At 39.6% G+C, this 20,771-nt stretch overlaps 1 protein-coding gene and 1 long non-coding RNA gene across 4 annotated transcripts in view; one reads left to right on the top strand and one right to left on the bottom strand.

The window, feature by feature from the left end:
* celf3a (cugbp, Elav-like family member 3a) overlaps nt 1-14,718 on the top strand; it is a 56,449-nt gene extending 41,731 nt beyond the window's left edge. For 2 of the 3 annotated variants that reach the window (XM_046057774.1, XM_046057776.1), the window contains 11 exons: nt 2,831-2,879; nt 4,197-4,325; nt 5,472-5,551; nt 6,480-6,623; nt 7,682-7,826; nt 9,344-9,484; nt 9,747-9,806; nt 10,352-10,456; nt 11,243-11,386; nt 11,546-11,678; nt 13,905-14,718. In XM_046057774.1, coding sequence (XP_045913730.1) covers nt 2,831-2,879; nt 4,197-4,325; nt 5,472-5,551; nt 6,480-6,623; nt 7,682-7,826; nt 9,344-9,484; nt 9,747-9,806; nt 10,352-10,456; nt 11,243-11,386; nt 11,546-11,673 — 1,125 coding nt within the window. In that variant the 3' untranslated portion in view covers nt 11,674-11,678; nt 13,905-14,718. The remainder of the gene's footprint in view (nt 1-2,830; nt 2,880-4,196; nt 4,326-5,471; nt 5,552-6,479; nt 6,624-7,681; nt 7,827-9,343; nt 9,485-9,746; nt 9,807-10,351; nt 10,457-11,242; nt 11,387-11,545; nt 11,679-13,904) is intronic. The other variant, XM_046057775.1, reaches the window with a different exon arrangement.
* On the bottom strand, nt 5,492-13,044 carry LOC123976000. Its single transcript, XR_006826209.1, has 5 exons — nt 12,953-13,044; nt 10,332-10,440; nt 7,721-7,874; nt 6,379-6,621; nt 5,492-5,563 (listed from the first exon to the last, which is right to left on the bottom strand). It is a non-coding gene; the product is annotated as an uncharacterized LOC123976000 (long non-coding RNA).
* Nucleotides 14,719-20,771: the final 6,053 nt, after the last annotated feature.

Here is a 20,771-nt window from a genome sequence, read left to right as displayed (position 1 = left end):
CCTCCCCCCCCCCCCCCCCCCCCCCCACACACACACACACACATAATCCCAGCTATCTCTCAACCTAGAAGCACCCTTTGTCCTCCTCATTTGTTTTTCACCCGCCTCTTCCGCGCGTCGTTCAGGGCAACCTTGTTTACCTGATGTGGGGTTCTCATCACTGGGGGTTGCTATGACGATGGTCATGCGAAAGCGCTGTCTTCGTCAGAGCAGCGGCGCCGGTTGCCGTGCTGATATGAAGTGGCACAGCCTTGATGGCCTCCACTTCTCACTGTTTCTCCCTCTTGTATATTCTAATTCCAATCTCCTGAGCCATCTGCTGTGCTTCTTCTCCTTATCACCGCCACGATGGCCTTTGCTGTTTGTCTTCCTGCACTGAAATACGGGCCATGGGATTTTTACAGGCGTCATTCATGTTATCGATCAAATATGTCACATTAAACTATTCTCATGGGGTTGTAGCATCAGCTTTGATTCTTTACCACAACTCTTAAAATTAAAATTAGTCAACGTATTTCACTTGGCATTATATTTGATCATACCATTAGAAAATTAACCGAGTCTGGCTCTATTGTAGATGGTTGGTATTTGTCTATGTATATTGCTCTCAGTGTATATCATGTACAAAGAGCCATAACCAACCCAAGGACACCTTTAGCGAACAGAGGTGCACTTTACAGTACACACATTAGATGAAAACTGGGTGCCCACCCCCCTTACAGAAATTGGTGCATGTGAAATAATCATGGTTATACTGGATGTCACATCCCATGATCTATATGACCACATCTAAACATATATTTTTGGTGTGGTTAAAAGAAAACTGTCCCAATTGCCATATCTGATCAGTAATGATATATCTTTAGCCATCAGCTCCCCAACAACAGTTTAAAGCTGCCTTGTTTGCCTCCGTGTACACACATTTTTTATTTTCAAAAATACTTTCAGCTCTACCTTTAAAAAGATTTTTTCTTTTCCTCAAATAAGAAACACACCTTCAAATTAAGTGGATCAAAAAGCTGTTAGCATTATAATTTTATATGTAAATGTGACAAAGAGAGACAAGAGAGAGATTAATGTAAATGGACAGCAAAATAATGTACAGGCAAATGTAAGGTATAGAGTAAATATAGTAGTGCACAGTAGTAAATAATATTGCATATTGTTGCACTCTACTTCAGGAGCACAAGTGATTTGTTTAGTGGTAAACAGTGAATAAAAGACTATGATGGACCCTTTCATAATAACATAAGTGATATCAGTTGAGCGCTTTCAACCAAAGCACCTTATAACACAACGAGTAGATGAATTTTAGCATCAGTCAGGACAATGTTATCTTCACAGCAACAGAAACATTTTAAAGGTATTTCATGTAAGGACAAAACCCTAACTATAATTTAAACAGAAATTACTATTCACTGACTGCTGTAGATGGTTTTGAGACCTTGCCCCTCCATCTCCTCTGTCATTCTGTTAATTGGTGCAATCAATTGGACGGTCTCAATGAGGAGACACAGGGGCCCTCTGCAGCAGGTGTTGATGATATTTCAGCTGGTGGTTTTGGTATGGTGGCAGCGGAGCGCGACCGCGGCACAGATCAATAGTGTCTCCAGGTGACCGATCACAGCTGATCAATCAGTGACACAGGATCAGTGACTGGTTGAAATGTCACCAGCTCCATAATTAAGACCTTCATTAAGCCACAGTTAACAGAGTGTCAATCTGTTGCTCTCACCTCGACTACTAACCGATATCACCCTCCGTCCTCCTCCTCCTCCTCCACCCTTTCTCACACACACACACACACACACACACACACACACACACACACACATATATCCCCCACCTCCATCTTTCCTCCATATGCTCCTTTCCTTCCACTCAGTCCCTCTCAATCCCACCCTTCTCCGTTTGCCCTCTCTTGTTCCTTCTTTTCTTTATTTCATTCAATACCTCCTTTCACCGTTCTCGTGTCCTATACATTTGAAAGACGAGGCGCAGAGGCACTGATGTGTGCACTATTTCATATAGGGGTTTTGTTTAATAGTGGGGAAGATTGTGGAGAAGAAAAGGGGAAAAAAGGGCATTTCAGCAGCATGTCTTTTACTGAATTATGAAAAGGTCACCTAATCCTTTCTGTGTTGTGTGTGCTCTCCTTTCTCTATGTCATTCTTTAAATCTTTGTTTGTTTTTTTCAGATATTATTCCTTCCTTTCTAACCCTGTATACCTCCGTCTGTGTCTCTCTGTCAGGCTCAGAATCTCTTGCTATTCTGATGCTGCGTGCTCCTGTAATCCAGATTAGCCGGCGAGTGTGCTTAATCTTATCACTTCCCCAATCCTGCGTGGGTGTGTGCTTTTCCTGGTTTTGTGTGATAGGGGGAGAAGGAACGATAGACGGCAGGATTAGAGCAGATTCTGAGAGAGGAGGCGGGGAGAGAGACAGAGAGAGACTGTATGACACTGTGAATGTAATATCACACATATCGGTGTCAGCCGTGGTCTGCTGGAGTAGAGTTGGCATTAAAACGGAAAGGGGAGAAATTGGAGGGTGACATAGGAGGCTGGAGCGCAGGCCAAATTCACAAAACATCCATACATTCACTTATATGTCACTATTACATCATATTACAGCATTAATAGCATTTCTAGATGGGTTACATGGCTCCAGTGCATATGAACAATATGAATCTTTTGCAGTTTCCAAGACACTAGTGGCCACATTTTTAAGTGGCAGGGTAGACAGGCAGTCGTTTAAGTATCCTGTGTTAATGATCACCACCCCTGTCCTTTATTTAAACTGACGTGCCCCTTGGCCTCTGTCTTTCCAGATGAACCGTCCAATCCAAGTGAAGCCGGCGGACAGCGAGAGCAGAGGGGGTAAGAGACACCTGTCCCCACCCAGTAACACGGCACCTGTTTAAACAACGCCTTCACTGTGTACACGACCCAAAATGTCCATCTTAACAAGTCATCTTGCATCCACACGAAACACTTGTTTTTCTTGCAACAAGTGAAAGTGAAAGAGCTACAGTTCTTAAGAATCTGACAAAATCTCAAAATGACACCACCAGAATCAAGAAAATATCAGGGTAAGATTACGGACATTTCTAGAAACAATCAACTGCAACAACAATAACATTTTGCATAGAAAATATGCAGGATTTTATCATGCCACCAGGAGACTTTTGTTTTAACAAAAGCACGTAAACAAGTTTCAGTATTAAATTTGATCACCTGTTAAAATGGATGTTGTGTTGCTGTCAAACGACACCTGTATATCACACACTGTGCACAGCCTTGGCGCTGCATGCTTCAAATACCACAAGTGTGCTACACTGCTGGATTGGCACAGCAGTTTTTACAAATGCCACTGAAGATCCTTCTTCCCTGACATCTAATCAGTCAGTCACCTAATCGGTTCATTTTCACCCACTTCTCAACATTTGCGCACTTGACGTTGTTTCCAAAGACTTAAAGCATCATGCCTTTATTCTTTTTTATTAATAGGCCTTTCATTCATTGTTTGATTTGTCTGTTTGTCTTTTTCTAATCAAACCACATTTTCAACCGCAATGTCATGTAGCAATTGCATTAATGGAGCAAAACAATAAAGATAATGACATGTTCACTGTGATTGACTGAAGTCGCTTGACATTTGATTTTTTTATACCATATTAAAATGGATGGGAAATAAATGGCATCCTGAATGTTAGGAAAAATCTAGGTTAAAATCGATAAATCTTTGGTATGCTTTGGAGAATAGTCTGCAGGAATGCAAGGTGCATGTGATTTGTAATGGATGGGCTAAAACATGCAGAAACACTGGTCTGATCCTTTGCAGACAGGGACAGACGGAGCAGCTTCTCTGACAGCACAGAGGGTGACAAACATTTGAGTCACCGCCAGATGCTGTTTGTTTGTTGTGATGTTCATGTTACTGCACTCTGGTGGCCCTCTGAAGCATTGCAGGCTGATGTCCAACCTCGTTTTGTAGCTTCTTATTACACTGTTGTTCTTTGTTACTCATGCATGTATGGTGACATGGCACTTCTCCCTTTTCCCTCCCTTTTCACTGCCTGTGTCACCTGCCCCATGAAACATTTACTCCTGCTTTTTCCCTCTGTAAACTCACTCACATTCTCCACGCATTATCCTGTTGTCTTTCTCCCATCTTGGCGATCTCCTTCCCCTTAGAAGACAGGAAGTTGTTTGTGGGTATGCTGGGAAAACAGCAGACGGACACTGATGTGAGAAAGATGTTCGAGCCGTTCGGCAGCATAGAGGAGTGCACGGTGCTCCGTGGGCCCGATGGCACCAGCAAAGGTAATGTCACGTCCAATGTGGAACATTGGATAAACAATATACAAAATAAAACATTATAAATAGCATATAACACAAAAGCATTGTTGACACAGGATAAAACTTACGGTGGTCCTGGCCTAAAGACTGCTGTCTCTGTTACATTACAGACGTATGTGAAAGTTGACACAGAGATACAATTTTTACCAAAATACTATGTACATTTAACCATCTCTCTTCTCCCCAGTTCTTTGAATGAAAACACCTGTGTTTAAAAACTGAAATAGACTCTGAGCATCTCACATCATCCAAATTTTAGTCCCACAAATTTAAAGGATTTAGATCCAAAAAAGCCTCATCTATGAATTTTGGCTATGCTTAATGTTATATGCTGCATACTGCAGTACACTCAAACACCTGTAAATAGTCTGGTAGCTTGCCATTCATGCATTTATACACACATTTAAAATGTCCTATACTCCAATGGATCCAATAAGATTTAACAGATCATCTGATTTAAATTACCCAGGGTGATTAGACTACCTAAATTCCTCATCACTAAATAATCACACGTGTCCCAGTGAATAAAATGGTCGGCACTAAGATGATTTTGCTAAGCTTTACCCGCCGCTATTTCCAAAACACACTTAACCCTTAGTTTCCTTTAGCTTTTTATAGTATATAAGTATGAACGTATTGCAAACAAAGGCCTGGTGTTGACAGTAAACGTGAGATTGACTTTGTTTAACTGTTTGTATTTTTAGCCAGCCCAGAGAATTTAGCCTCCAGCACATTGCCAGCATGTGAATGTAAATTACTGTTGTCACTAACAACAATGCTAATGATATTTGCCATGTAAATCAAAGTCCGGCGACAGTTCAAACACAGATGCTAGATTTTTCTGCGTTTGTTGCATGAGGCATGACTAATGGTGCAAAAGGTTTTATGGGTCATGGCTAATGATGCGTTTTGTGGTTTACAGACTGTGATTGATGAAGCAATGAATGTCTTTTGGACCATGTTTAATGATGCCACTGTAACTGATGAAGCACTAGATTTAAAAAGGCTCCTAATGTATTTTTAAAGGGAAGTAGCTTCTGTATTCTGTGTGTGTGTGTGAGTCTGTGTGTCTTTGTGAAGTCACATTTAATGGTGTGTCATTTCATGTAGGGTGTGCATTTGTAAAGTACCAGAGCAACGCAGAGGCCCAGGCCGCCATAAACGCACTGCATGGGAGTCGTACTTTACCAGTGAGTCCCCGCCTACACACACACACACAAACACGAACCCACACACAGAAACACATGGTCACACACACATACTCTAATATGCACGCATTTAGATGCTCCCAAATCCAGTCATTGAGACACTCAACACGGTGACTCAGCTAATAGTCAACACTTCTCTTTTCTGTCCCCCTCCTCCACAGACACACAGACAGACACACACACACACACACACACACACACATACACACACACACACAGACACACACACACACACACACATACACACACACAGACACACACACACAGACAGACACAGACAGACACAGACAGACACACACACACACACACACACACACACACACACACACACAGACACACACACACACACACACTCATACACACACACAGACACACACACACAGACAGACACAGACAGACACACACACACACACACACACACACACACAATTGAAGACGTTTTTGTGAAATATCTTTTTTTCTGCTGAAACTGATTGGTTTGGTGCAGGTCAACAAAGAACAACTAACTTCATGTGAAAAACAGATATTTAAATGTATACATATGTTTTAATTTCTATTACATTTTTTTTTCTAGTCTAGTAACTAACATATTGTAAACTTTTTAAAGCTAAAATCGCCTACAACTTTTTACATTATATTTATATTTATATATATTTTTTGTTTTGTTTTGTTTTGTGTGTTTTTAAATGTTCTTGCCATTATTTGATAGCAGACATTATAGATCCCTGGTCTTGAACCACGATGACCTTGTGATTACATGGTCAGCGTCTCAGACCCTTAGATCACCAGAACGGCCAGTGCATTATTACCTGTTTTAACCTCACGGAGGTCATATTCTTTCTGATGACGAAAAAGTGTCAGAATGATGCAGTTATGAATTAAAAATTTTCTCCCCCCATTTCCTCCGCAGGGTGCCTCGTCCAGCCTGGTGGTGAAGTTTGCCGATTCGGAGAAGGAGCGAGGGCTCCGGCGAATGCAGCAGGTTGCCTCTCAGCTGGGAGTCATCAGTCCCATGACCCTGCACCTTGGGGCTTACAACGCCTACACGCAGGCTGTGAGGAAAAACCCACACACACAAAGACACATATCTTAAGAAACACAAACTCTACCTTCAACCAATTGGTAGTTGATCCACAATAAGATTGTCAACAGAAAAACAGTCTGAGGTGCAAAAATAGTTGGGAAGCTGTGAATTAACTGATGTTTTCCTTAAGTGCTGCAGTAAAAGCTGATGTGACCAAAAGTGAAAAATATTTGACTCAAAATATAAAGCAAAGACACAAAATTAAGTTTTTGGTAAGCAAACCTTGACATGATCTAATAGAAGAGTTATAATGTCATACTAGATGATTTGAAATGGAAAAATTGCAGTTTACAATGTAGAGTAAAGCCACATTACTGCTCTCGTCATTGCTAATTGACCATTTACTGCAAATGGTTTCTGATTTGGCTCATTTACAGTTGTTCAATTTGTGCTGCTTAAGGAGGCCTGACAGTGTTTTCAGTCATAATGAATGTGTTGATTTGTAGCGATGTTCTATACTTCAGTAAAAAGTTAAACTAAAACCCAAAATTAAATTGCCTACTGAAAGGATACTTTTCAGAAAGTGCAGGTACAATTAAAACTACTCAAAAGCAATAATTATGACTACACCTTTACAGCCCAGACACAGAGCACACTGCATGATGTTAAGACCAGTTATTACCCTGATTTGGCCACAATATTGATTATGAAGATCATGAAGCGCCCGGACTGGTCTGCAAAAACAGAGCGGGTAACCAAGGACAGCTGGTCAGTCTGTGTTATTTTGCAGCTTGCAGCAATGTGGCCTTATAATATATATCGACTCATTGAGGTTCAGACTGGAGCCATTGCAATTATTAAACATGGTCGATTTTTATGACTGGATCCCGTTATTTTTTAAAGGTTTTCTGGTAATTTCCTACTTTACAAGCCGTAGATTACACTCAGAAAACACATACAACCTGCACTCTACACACAAAACCACAGACAGATCCCTCTAAGCATACTCCATACTCTAAACACAGAATCTCCTGACTTCCTCTCTCCTCTCCTCTCAATCACAACGTCTCTTTCTCTCTGTCCTCCAGTTGATGCAGCAGCAGGCCCTGGTGGCGCAGTCGGCCTACCTATCTCCTGTTGCCACGGTGGCGGCGGTTCAGATGCAGCAGCTCGCTGCCCTCAACCCCAGCAGCATCATTGCCACGCCGATCGCATCCATCACCCCCTCCTCAGGTAATGAGAGGCAGGGATGTCTGGCCCCGGCTGGCCTTGATTAGATTTCTGCTTGAAATATGAGACAGATAGACAAGGAGAGGTGGACCTAAGAGGACAAAATAACAAACATCTATTTTGTAGTTTTTTTCTTCTTCAGTCTGTCATGATGTTTGCCGTGTTATCTTTTACATTTGAGATGGAAAAGACAGTAAAATGGTGAGTGAGTTATTAGTACCTGCAAGTACTTGGATAGTCTATAGCCAGATTGATTCTGGTGATACCAAGATAGATATAAGAGAGTTGAAATTTGCATAACATATATCAGTCAATATTCATTTTATTAAAATAAAAAAAATACATTTTTCATAAAGATTTCTTAAATGTGGTTGTTGAAGAGTTGGGCTTCTATTTGCTTCAATCAGTAAACTGACCCTGCCTGTATTTGGGACAAGAGTTTATATGGGACATGTCTTTCCTTACGCCCAAAACTCTTGCTCAGCAAAGATGGGAAATAGGCTACTATCAAATTGTTTATTTCAGTCAGTATGAATATGACTTTATTACTTACTTAATAAAAATGAGGCTATTAAATAACATATCAATAATGAATCATTCATTTGATCTAGCTCAGAGAGACAGCGCAACTAGGCCAACATCATGCACAGAGAGAGAGAGAGAGAGAGGCTACCTTAGAAGGGATGAAAGCCAAATGTTACCATAGTTATTTCAACTTGGATAAATTTTTTATGAAAAAAAGTTTTGATTCTTTTGATCGGTGGATCCTTACAGACTAAAGGAAAAGAAATAATCAAAGAATGGACACATATTCAGACTTAATGGTCGCCTTTCGTCTCTTTTGTTTACCATGCTGGTAAATCTGAAAGAATAATACTTACTCCATACTGAAAAAAAAAACTTTAACATATATATTTGTATGTGCGATCAAAGCAGCTTAGACCTAGCTCAAGCAGGTTACCCGGTGGCCTTTAGGAGGCTTAATACATACAGAGAACTTCTATAAAAACCTGCGTGAGACCTGCGTTTATTTGTCAAAAACTTGTAGCCACACTAGGCCAGTAAAAGAGGCATGTGTCTAATTGGGACTAGGCTTTTAATTTAAATTTTAATATATAAGCATAGCATCGTGTCATACCGCCACATATAGATCAGTAGGATAGTGTGAAACCACTGGCAAGAATGTGCATGCACATAGGGCTACTAGAGATCAGAAACTCCACAGGGTACCTTTGAACTTTGGCATGTTAGCATTGTTACTGTGAGTATATTAGCATGCTGATGTTAAAAAGCTCTGCTGTTCCAAAAACAGCCTCTCGGAGCCGCTAGCCTGGCTGTGGATTCCTACTCTTGGTATTTGATAAATGACAAAATCAATAATCAAAAATAACAATCAAATAATTAAAATGTATAAATGTACTAGTCGTTTTAGTACCAATGTGTAATTCTCTCTTCTTTGCCTCTATTATGCTGTTGATTGAATTTCTTAATAAATAGGTATGCTTAAAAAATGTCTGTAGGTACCAGCACACCACCCTCCATGGCAGCCACACCTGTTCCTGCCCTGCCTCCACCAATCAGCTACGCCTCTGTGCCAGCTCCACCCAATGGCCAATCAGCAACCGAAGCCCTGTACACCAACGGGGTTCATGCTTATCAAGGTATAGCCATAACATCCTCCACAGCAGCTTCGCTAGAAAGTAAAGAGTAACTGTGGATTTCTGTCATACAATGTTCTTCCACGGATTCACAGGCTTCCTGTTTTGATGTGCAACAGCAAAGGTTTAATAAAGAGGAAATGAAATGAAAACTAAAGCACAAAATGTTACTTGGAGCGTGCTGATGTACCCCAAATAGCATTTAAGATTTTGTTTTGTGTGTGTGCATAGAGCTGTTGGTGACAATGTGTTTACTCTGCCACAGCTCAGAGTCCTGTCCTGGACCCCCTGCAACAAGCTTATGCAGGCATGCAGCACTATACAGGTGAGCCTCGCAGTCTCAGTATTATTATTTATATAACGGCATACGATGTGACATAAATTGCCATTTATTTATAGAAATGCATCAGTATGTACCGATGCTACTGATAATTTATCAAGTTTAATTTGATTTCACATGTACATAGAAACAATTATTCTCACAAATTTTGATACATTTCACATATAATTTGACTAGTGGACCTCAATTTTTTTTGTTTTAGTTCCTAGAAATAACCTTTGAATCTTTGAAACTAGAATGCAAAACAGCAGCTATCTTTGTACTCTCCGACCACCCAACACTGCATGTGTAAAGTAGAAATTTATATCCAAAGTCAAAACATGCACATATATTACAAAATGTAAATAACCTGAGGTGCCATAGAATGAGTCATGCATCACAAACTATATGCAAAACATCACCCAGTTTTAGCAAATCTGTAGGTGGGAATGTAGCTCCGTCAGATGTTGTTTTGAGGAAAAAGTGATTAGTTTGCGGTCTCTGCCTGCCTCACTGCTGCTCTCTGCTCACCTGCTCCTCCTCTCCATCAGCCACCTACCCTGCTGCCTACAGCCTGGTGGGACAGCCATTCCCCCACCAGCCCACGCTCGTGGCTCAGCAGCCGCAGCAACCGCAACAGCTGCAGCAACGAGAAGGTAAACTCAAAGAGCTTTGCACAGATGTGGAAATACATTCCAATGGTTTTTCATGTTTTAGCTGATTTACCACATGTCACAGATACTTTACATCACAGAGAACCATTTTGCAAACAGTGCTGCTCTGTTTTAAAAAGTTGACTGTAGTTTTGCTGCCATTCTTGGTATCTGTTGATTTCTATTCATTTCTGTATGATATGAAAATGTATTAGCAGACTTTTTGAACTTGCTTGATTATATAATTTATCACAGTTAAGATAAAGTCAGCAAAAAATCTAAAGTATTGTGAAGTTATCTATACTTCAGAAAACCTCACTGGTTTGGCCATCTAAGAAGGTAGGCAGATTTGATTACTTTAGGACAGAGCTAGGCTAGTTGTTTCCCCCAGTTTCCAGGTTGTATGCAAAGTTAATCTAACCAACTGCTGGCTGTAGATTCATATTTACTGTACAAACATGAGAGTGGTATCAATCTAATTCTCTGCAAGAAAAGAGTCAATCTATTCCTTTAAAAAACAAATTTGGTTTTATGTACTGCTCTATTTTACTGTTCTGCACATGTATTCTTTTAGTTTTTTAGTTTTGCTATTTACTTAACTGACTTGCCAAGTAAACCACCCCTCAGAAAAGGGCTCTACAAATAAAATGTGTTATAATTGTTGCACATCGTGTTACTCGCACTTACTTTAGCAATTTGTTTCCTCAACACTGCAGTTTTCACTGATAGCCCAAGTTGTCATGTCAAGTCACATCTGTGTCGTTGTGGCTCTCCTCTATTTATGTACAGGTCCTGAGGGCTGTAACATCTTCATCTACCACCTGCCACAGGAGTTCACCGACTCTGAGATACTGCAGATGTTCCTGCCTTTCGGAAACGTAATCTCGGCAAAGGTCTTTGTTGACCGCGCCACCAACCAGAGTAAATGCTTTGGTGAGTCACTGTGATGGTTAATGTCGCCTCACGGTTTTCAGCACACAAGTAATTTAAGCTTTAGTCACTTTTACCGCTTTCCCCCCCAACATTTATGTCACCATTGCCGCTCCATGAATGTTTGTGTTTGATTCTTTTTTTCTGTCACTTCCTCCTCAGGCTTTGTGAGTTTTGACAACCCTTCCAGCGCCCAGACTGCCATCCAGGCCATGAATGGCTTCCAGATCGGCATGAAGAGACTGAAGGTACAGCTGAAGAGGCCCAAGGATGCCAACAGGCCTTACTGAAGGAGGTGAGTTATTGTTAAGTGACATATTTAAGGAGAGGAGGATGGCTTGGGGAGGGATTGATAGACAGCTGGGAATGTGTCTCGAAATTAAAGAGACAGAGTGGATGTAATTGGGGGCTCAGTACTTAGTAAATGACTGTCTTTCATGTGGAACTGAAGAAGTCAATAAACCTACAGTAGATTAACTTTAATGAGGTGGCAGCACTCTGAAAACACCATCAGTTTGAAATACATTGTGTTAAAGGGTCTTCTTCTTTTTATGCAGGGACAGTTGTAGAGAAGTAGATTTTTACTCTGCTCAAATGTTCTGTCTAACCAGTGTTCTGTCACAGGGTGCTGTTCGTCATTAATTTTTTGTTTTACTTTTCATTTATTGTTTTTGTGCTGTGCCACATGCCATTTTTCCTGAACAAAACATCACATCACTCTCAAGACCGTCCCGTCCGTACATATATCGTGGAGACGTGCGTCGCTATGGCTACGGTTGCCTAGCAACCACTAAAACCTCCCCCCCCTCCTTCTCACTGCGTTGTAAGTTAATTGGGCTGTGTTGGTTGCTGTGGCGATATTGCCTGTGATGGTTGCCATTAGCAATTTTTATTTTTTGGGCCGTTGCCTTGATTCACCATGCTCAACTGCATGGCGGGTTACTGTGGCGACCATGAACTGTGTTTGGTGCGTTGTGAGTTTCCTCTTATTATTTTGTCCTGGTTTTTAATCCTTGCAAACACTGATCAATATCTGTCACTTTACCTCAGCATCTGTAAGTAATTGATTATCATGACATGCTGTTTTTTTTAAGTCCTCTAAAAGCTTCGATGCTAAGAGCTAAATTAGCCTGTTGTCCATCAAAAATGGATATATTAGGATTTTTTCCTTTTAGACTTTTTAGGTTTTTGATTAGTTTTTTTGTTGTCTGTCATGATTATCATTCTTACACATTCCCTCTGTTTAGTTGGTTGGTTGGTGTGGTAGTTTCGGTGAGTGCGGGGTTTTTGTTTGGTTGTAACTCAATTCCAAGTGACTTTGTGCCTGAACTTTGTTTGGTTTTTGTGAGACTGAAAATGTGCTGAACCGTGGTGCCCCTGTAAATGGTTGACAACATAGTATTTGTTTATGAATGACTGCGTGAGAGTGAGGCCTGAGTGTGAGACAACCAGAAGGTGCGTGCATTTATAGTCGTGTGAGTGTTTTGTATTGACTAGATGTGAAAAAAAATGTGTGTGTGTGTGTGTGTGTGTGTGTGTGTGTGTGTGTGTACCAACTGAGACACTAACCTTACTCTAGAAGGTTTTGGGTAAAGCTGTTTGGTTCCTGTGACACGTGCTGCTGGCTGAGGAACTGCATTCCTCTGTAGGAATTCTGGGCTACAAAAAACACAATACTAATAACCAAAAATTTACTCATAGTATTCAAATTCTAACATATCCAAAAATGGCCATGTAACATTTATAATAATAAAAAACACATAATGTGTCTTATGCACAGGGTATCTGGGGTATTTGCTTATGAAATAAATTGCCTACTCCAGCTTTAATTTCACCCTGACATATTTTATATCTTTTTGGTATCAAATCAGAATTTTAATTTACAGAAATATTTGTAATGACTGCTTGTTAAGTTTTTTTTTAATATAGTCTATATATACAAATATAAAGACATAAGGTTCACATTTACTGCTCTGATACACAATTGGTCTTAAATTTGGCATTAAAACATAATACATTTATAAAAAGTCATAAATAGATTTTTCTGGTACCTGCAGATGCCCTGTTCGCAGCAACCACATCACAATGATTTTTAATGCTGAATCTCAAATCTTCCCTCCTTGAGGAAATACAGTTGGGTGAATTACATGGTTCTGAATATCATTGGAATAAATGTAAAACAATCTCCAACTGTTTTCTAAAAAAATGGAGAGTTTATCCCCACCAGAATTCCTACTGTGCATGTTCTGAATTAATTTGCCTGCAAAAAGAGATAAACTATTTTCTAAGAACGTGCATACACTTGCAGCAGTATGACTGTCACTATTTGAGTTGCATGGACACTAGTTGATTACTGAGACTCCCCTGAGGCATCAGTGCAAGCAGTGTGTATTGCAGACACCACTCCACTTCCTCAGTCTTAAATGTATGTGTTTAATTGCTGTGATTTGGTTTAAAATGCTCTGTGCTCTTTTTTTCTGTATCTCTCTCTCTCTTTCTTTCTCTCCTTCTTTACCTCCAGGAAAACCTAAGAGTTCAATCAAGAAAACCACTTGGGGATGTCCCAGCCTTTTTTGGTTGTTTGACCAACCGTATAGCACAGGAGCTACACTTCACAAAAAGCAGTATCACGTGTATGCGCTTTCAAAAACAATAACAGCAGTAATATCAGCAACACATACATCAACAGAATCAGCATCCGCAATATCAGAAGTGCTCCAGGTTTCCTATCATTCCGCAGCTGCATTCATTTATATTGTGTACATACTCTATTGACGGCAACAAGATCTACATGTTAAGAAAAAGCATATCACTGATGTTATTCTATTGAACAGGGTTACTGTATAGTGTGATTTGTGGTCTATGGCGTTAACAGAAAGCCAGTCTGCACAGTCGGAGGCAAAAGAAAATACTATTCTGTATAATTACCATTGGTAATATTGTAATGTAGAGTTAGTTTTATTATTTATAGGTAAATTAAAAACATGGGGTAATGAAACTGAAAGAGAAATGGATTTCCTCTCACTGTACATACCTTGGTTTAAAGATGGAGTTAAAGGACTTAAAACTTCACAAGTTAAGATTCTCTGCTGCCACTACTTTTCAAATTAACAAAGCGGAAGGAAGGGCTGGGAATTTTTCTATCTTGATTTTTTACGTTTAATTTATTTGGTAATCAATTTGATGAGGGTGGAGATGTGACAATTTCTTTTTTAATTTAAGAAGAAGAAAAAAAAGGATTCCTGTGGTCTTCAAGACAATGAACACACTTATTATAGAGTTTTTAATTACATAAATGTACCTATGGAAGTAAAAAAACATGTTTCTTTATTTATTCTCTACAATCGCTGTTTTAAAACATATGTCTTTAAAAGAAAATAAAGTACAATTTAGAAAAAAAAGTTAATGTGTGTCTGCTTAACTGTCTGCTTCACATCATGTGATTTACCAAAGAAGGGCTTCTTTCCTTAGAGGCAAATCAAATGCAATTCAAAACACTTGTTTTGTTGCCTCAGATTTGGGTGTTTGATAAATGAAATATGCAGGGGAGTTTGCTGCTCTCTATAGGCCTGAAGAAGTATTGAAGAAAGTGGAAAACAGCTTGCCTCCTGTCTGGGTGGTATTTGAACCTGTGGACAGAACTTACCACTTACATAAATTATTGAAATATTTTTGGTGTTTTTATTGTGGTTGCTTGAATAACTTGTCATTGGTAAGTGGACTATATTTACAAGTCTATCGCTACTACCCCTTTTTACTGCACATAATTACGTTAAGTCAGTAATAATCCCACTTCAGCAAGCTCCCACCATGATTTATTGATGAAACCCCATGTATATATAAATATCCAGCTCATGTATGAAAAGGATGGAAAAGGCTGAGGTGTGTGCAACCTCAACTTGGATGTGTCTGCAGTTTGCATTTTGGGTTCGGTCTGATGAGTCCGAACATGCTTCCACCATCTTTGGCATGCTTAGGTGTATGCGGGGTGATTAATGCCACATGGACATAGAATGAGGAACACAAATGGATATTATTCTGTTAACAACACTGCGGCAATTTGATGAGAAAAACTGTAGCTTCAGAAAACTGTAGCTTGAGAATCTAGTATTGGAACAGTGTTGTTATTAGTGAACGATTTGTTAAATACACAATTCTTTTGGGTGAACAAACTGAACAGAATCAATTCCTGAAACAATCCTTTCATTCCAGTCAGTTTAGCTTTCAGTCAGTTGTGAGGGGAACGTGCAGGAATACAGTCACTGAGTGAGTGATAATGTATTCATCGGATGTGTTCAAGACAGCAAATACACAACTGATTAAGGTTGCTTACATTTAGCTTCAGCGATTCAACATTGGTCCTGAACGTCAATCCTATTTCATTATCTAGATTGATATTATACAAATAGGCTAACATTTAACGTTACTGTGCACAGTGCTGCACGTGTGCAAAAGATGCTCATGAATACAAACTTGGTCTTCAGAGAAGGACTTGATATTTCACTCTGTCTCCTGGGTGCTAATGTCAAAGACAATGTGAAAATGGCTGTTTTGAAAAGAGGACAGCTATGAAGATTTATAGAATTAGATTAGTGTGTGTTGCCTGAGACCAAGTTGACACAATATGAGACATGGGATTGTATCATATAGTGTATAAACAACGTCTGTAATTAGATTTTGAATACATTTAAGATGAGCAAGGTTATGTTTGAATTGTTTTAAAATCTTACCACCTTCCACAGCTGACGATGTGTAGTGAAACCTGAAATGTGAAAAAATGGTTGGCTGAGCCTGAGACTTTCTCAGATTCTTTCACTGCGAGGGGACGCTGCATGTTCAGTGATTCGTTCAACAGCAAGTACTTAAAAGTAACAAAAGTAAAAGTACTCATTAGGCAGTGGTGGAAGAAGTACTTAAGTAAAAGTAGCAATGCCACAGTGTAAAAATCCTGCATTCAAGATTTTACTTAAGTAAAACTACAAAAGTTTTTGCATCATTTATTTATTTTACCTTTATTTTACCAGGAAAGAAATCCATTGAGATTTTTAATCTCTTTTACAAGGATGTCCTGGTCAAGATGTGAAACAGCATCAAAATATACTTATAGTGCAAAAAATAGTATTACTTATTATGCAATATGTTATCGCTGGATTATTGTTAGTTATGCATTCATGTGTATCATTACCGTTGCAGCTGGTAAAATGGAGCTAATTTCAACTACTTTTTTACTGCTGGGAAGCTTAATCCATAATAAGATATATTTTATTTGTTTACTTATATTTTTTAATAATAATCTGAATCTGCAAAGGAACTAAAGCTATCAAATGAATACAAACAACAATATTTCCCTCTGAATGGTAGTGGAGTAGAACTATAAAGTGACTTAAAATAGTAAGTAATGGTATAAGTACATCAAAACTGCAGTACTTCAGTAAATTTACTCTGTTACTTTCCACTACTAATGACATAAAGTGCTTGTGTGTGTCCTGCAAATGTTTCACAACGTGAACGATGTGTTTGAAAGACTGTTTAGGTGTAGAAAAAAGTTTGCGTTAAATTAATTTTCAGGGTCACACAGGAACTGAACTCCAATCTACCAGATGGAAGGCATGAGGCTGAGCCATTCATCCACTGAACCTGCTCCCTCGATGGACTCCTTATACTATGGCTGTCTTTGAAATGGGTAGAAATGCTGTCTAAGGCATCAAGTGCTGTTCGAAATGGATCGAAAAATCCTTTCCTGTTTCGTAAGATGCCCTCAAACTGCCCCTGAATGGTCAGTTTTAAAGGCAGCATTGACGCTGATTCTAAGCTGCCTATTACCCATAAATGTGCGCCTGCGGTAGCTCACGAAAAATTGACAAGTTGATGGACAACCAGGCCGAATTTGTCTCCAAATACAGTGTTTTGAAAGTTTTTAGTGCGTCTTTTTGCTTTGATTTTTGAAAAGTCAGTGAGAACTAAACACTGAACTATCTAATTAGCCTGTGACTGTAACCAACTAAGTTTGTTTTGGTATGATTTCTGAGCCTTCTGTTAGCCATTTGCCTTTTCAATAGCTAGCTAGCTGATGCTAAGGCTAGTGACAGACAGCCAGAAGAGAAGCAAGTGCTGACATCACACAGTGCTGCTCTAAAAGGCTGTTTAAAACCAATGTTCTTAGAAAATGCCTTCAGTCGAAAGTAATTCCTTCTGAGGCACCTGTCTATTATTGTAGCGAGGCAACTGCCTTCTGTTTCAAACAGATTCTATGTCACCTGACTTCCTAAAGGTATTTCTTGTAATGACATGATCAGTTTGCTCCTCTGAGTTGAGGTATAGTTAGCCACGTTGATCTTGAATGTGACTGCTGCAGCAAATGACGCTGTGTCATGTGGTGTCAGAATGATCTGAAAAATTTGTTTCCGACCGCAAAGCAATATTTTAGTACAAACAGCTGTGACCGTGTTATTTAAACACTCTGAGCAATAAAAAAACAACACGTCTTCTTTGTAGTTTACGTTTCGTTCCAATTCACAATACAACTTACAAGCTCCTGAACACAGGAAATGTTTTTCCTCGTCAGCCTCCATCTTGTAGCACTAACCACCCCTCATACATGCAGAGGCTCACGTCACTTTAAATAGATGCTCCCGCCCCCTCCCCCCGGTCTTCTTTCAACATAGTACCATAATATCCACTATATTTGACCAATTGAACTGGCCGGTCAAACGGCAACAAGCCGAGGCCCATTTAGATTACTTTAATCAGACAGACAGTATAAAATTAAACATATATTTGTCCAATTTGGACACGATCTTAAGGTGGAGTTTTGGAGAGAAAGTGCGACACAGTTTTTTTTCTCCTGAAATGTGGCGAACCTGTGTTTAGAGAAAAGAAAAAAAGCAGATTGGAGCTCATTGAACGATCAACAAGTTTGAGTGTCTGATGGCGAGAACTACATGAATACCCCTTTGGCTACAACAGGAACAGAGGAAGAGCAGCAGCAGAGCCGGCATAACGTTACATTTTAAGACTGCATTAAGTTACCTGCCTGTACACGGTGAAGAGAGGTAAGTTGGCTGCACCGTTACACGATAGACGATACATTCGTTAACGTTTAACGTTAAAGACTGTAAAAGCCTTGGTGCGGGGATCATTCAGAGCCTCAAATAATAGATTTCTGCTCAGGCACACGCATTGGGCTGCTATTTTAAGACCTATGTAGAAGAGTATGTAAAGTTTTAAGCGGGTGATAATGTAAACTAACTTATCAAACTTTGCTGACACGCTGTAACCGGAACCCTCTCGGTTTCAGCCGTTGGAAGACGTTAAGGGAACTCGCACATCAAAGTTTAGCTCTGCTAACAGGCCTTTGCTTGTCCTGATGTCGGTGATATTTGTTTAGCAGTACCGCGATAAGGAAAGGTCATGAAAGAATTGTCGCCTAACCAACAAAGCGTAGCGGCTGCCTTTGGAGGAATACATATGCTGTTTCCAAATGATAAACGGCCAGTTATATCGCTAATGGCTCAAATTATGAATGCGTAAGGAAGTTTTTTCAATGTAAACTGGAGATTTCGCCAAGCACAGTTTCCCCGGCTTTTCTAATTACACGGGTGATCCCAAATAATGTGGCCCTTTTTGTAATAGGCATTAGCACGAGTTAGCTATAACTAGTTTGGCGTTGCGGAAACTTGTTCAAAGCTCCATCTGACTTAGTCAGGCTTTCTGTTCCGCTATGTCCGGGAGACTCCCCGCTTGCGCCATGCATGCAAACTCTGCCACTCCCTACATGAGTTTACGCAAGCAGCGTAGAGAGCTGTGACAGACAAACTGCTAAACCTCTTCCACTCCACTCCACTCCTCCATAACATAGACACTTTTTGTCTTTTTGTTCCTCTTTTGTGGGTCTTCAGGGGGATAGCAGGTCAACAGTATTAAGCCACACGTATAGGTATGAATAACTTAAAAAGTGGGAACGTGAAGATTCATTAGAGATGCAGCTCACTGTGGCAAATTTTTCTAGTCATAAATCTGTAATAAACATTGTGTTTCAGTTAGGCGCCTCTTTACATTTTGAAAGTTTACAGTGTGTAAAGGCATAGAAGTAAGTGTAATAATTTAATGCCACTTCCCATACTCAGTTATGTCTCATATGTTGTTGCAGCAGTTTTTGTGGTGTTACAGACTTGGTGCAAATGTAAACGCTTTTGACCTCTATAAAATGTATTAAACTGGTCAAAAACACCTCAAAAAGATCACATTAAGACACCAAGATCCTGAGGAACACGATAGAAAAATTAAAATCAAATTCTTTTGACATCTGTAAGTTTCTGTAATTGGACTGGATGGCAAGCACTTCTGTTCTGGAAACATCCTTATTGTCAATATTCATAAGAAAGCCATACATTCTCTGAACACCCCAGGGCTCTAGTTTGTGGTTTTAAGTTTTCATGAGGTGGCGGTTATCCTGCAAGTCACAATAACTAACAGTGAGGTCAAGTTTTAAAAAATGGTCTCCTTACAATGGGTTGGATACCATTGGGACTAACATCATCGCACATGAATACATTTGGGCTCATGGAATACACAAGAAACTCAGCTTTCCAGTCATTAACAATGTACTAAATCCCAATACTGTTTAAAGACCCCAGGATGCAGAAATATTCAAATACACCATTTTTAGAATAGGCCAAAATAACGTGACAGATTTATACTGTATGTAAAAAAAAAAAAAAAAAAAAACTGGGTGTTTTTTGCCCAAACATACATGGGATTAGCAAAAAGAAGGCATAACTGTAAAGGGGAGACTATTGGGTGCCATAGAACCTATTTTCATTCATTCATCTTGGGGTGAGAGATCAAAGGATCCCTTTTTAAAATGGCCGTACCAGTTTTTCTTTGCCAAGATTTAGCCTAAATTTGGAGCATTCTTTAGCCCCCTTTCAAATTAAACAAAGGTAACTGAGCTTGACACAGCTTCTGAAAGACAGTAATGTCAGCCGAGGACTTAGTCGTCCTTGTGTAGTATTATATGAGGTTAAATGTTGACAGTTGAAATCATACACTGACCTCCAGCTTCACTTAAGACTGAGGAGATAGGTCTGAAATAGATATTAATTATGAGTCATTCATTCTGTCCTGTAGGCAAGTCAAGACAATCTTATTTACATTCCTCAACATCACAACTTTGTCTTAAAGGACTAAACAGCCTGTGTAACATACACTTGTCCTTCAAGGTTTTATTTAAGAAAAAAACTATTCCACTGATTTTGACACGTGATGTTCAGTTAACTTGTCACAAGGAGTTAATGCTCAACCTGTGAAAACTGTTGTATCATGTCTTCTATGGCTCTGGGGAGAGCTGTCCAAAGTCTGAAAAAATGACATCAGGGTTATCTTAGCC

The sequence above is a fragment of the Micropterus dolomieu genome, linkage group LG09 (assembly GCF_021292245.1).
Source record: "Micropterus dolomieu isolate WLL.071019.BEF.003 ecotype Adirondacks linkage group LG09, ASM2129224v1, whole genome shotgun sequence".
In the NCBI taxonomy this organism is placed as follows: Eukaryota; Metazoa; Chordata; class Actinopteri; order Centrarchiformes; family Centrarchidae; genus Micropterus; species Micropterus dolomieu.
Note: the sequence above shows the minus strand (reverse complement) of the source record. Positions and strands in the feature narration are given on the sequence as shown.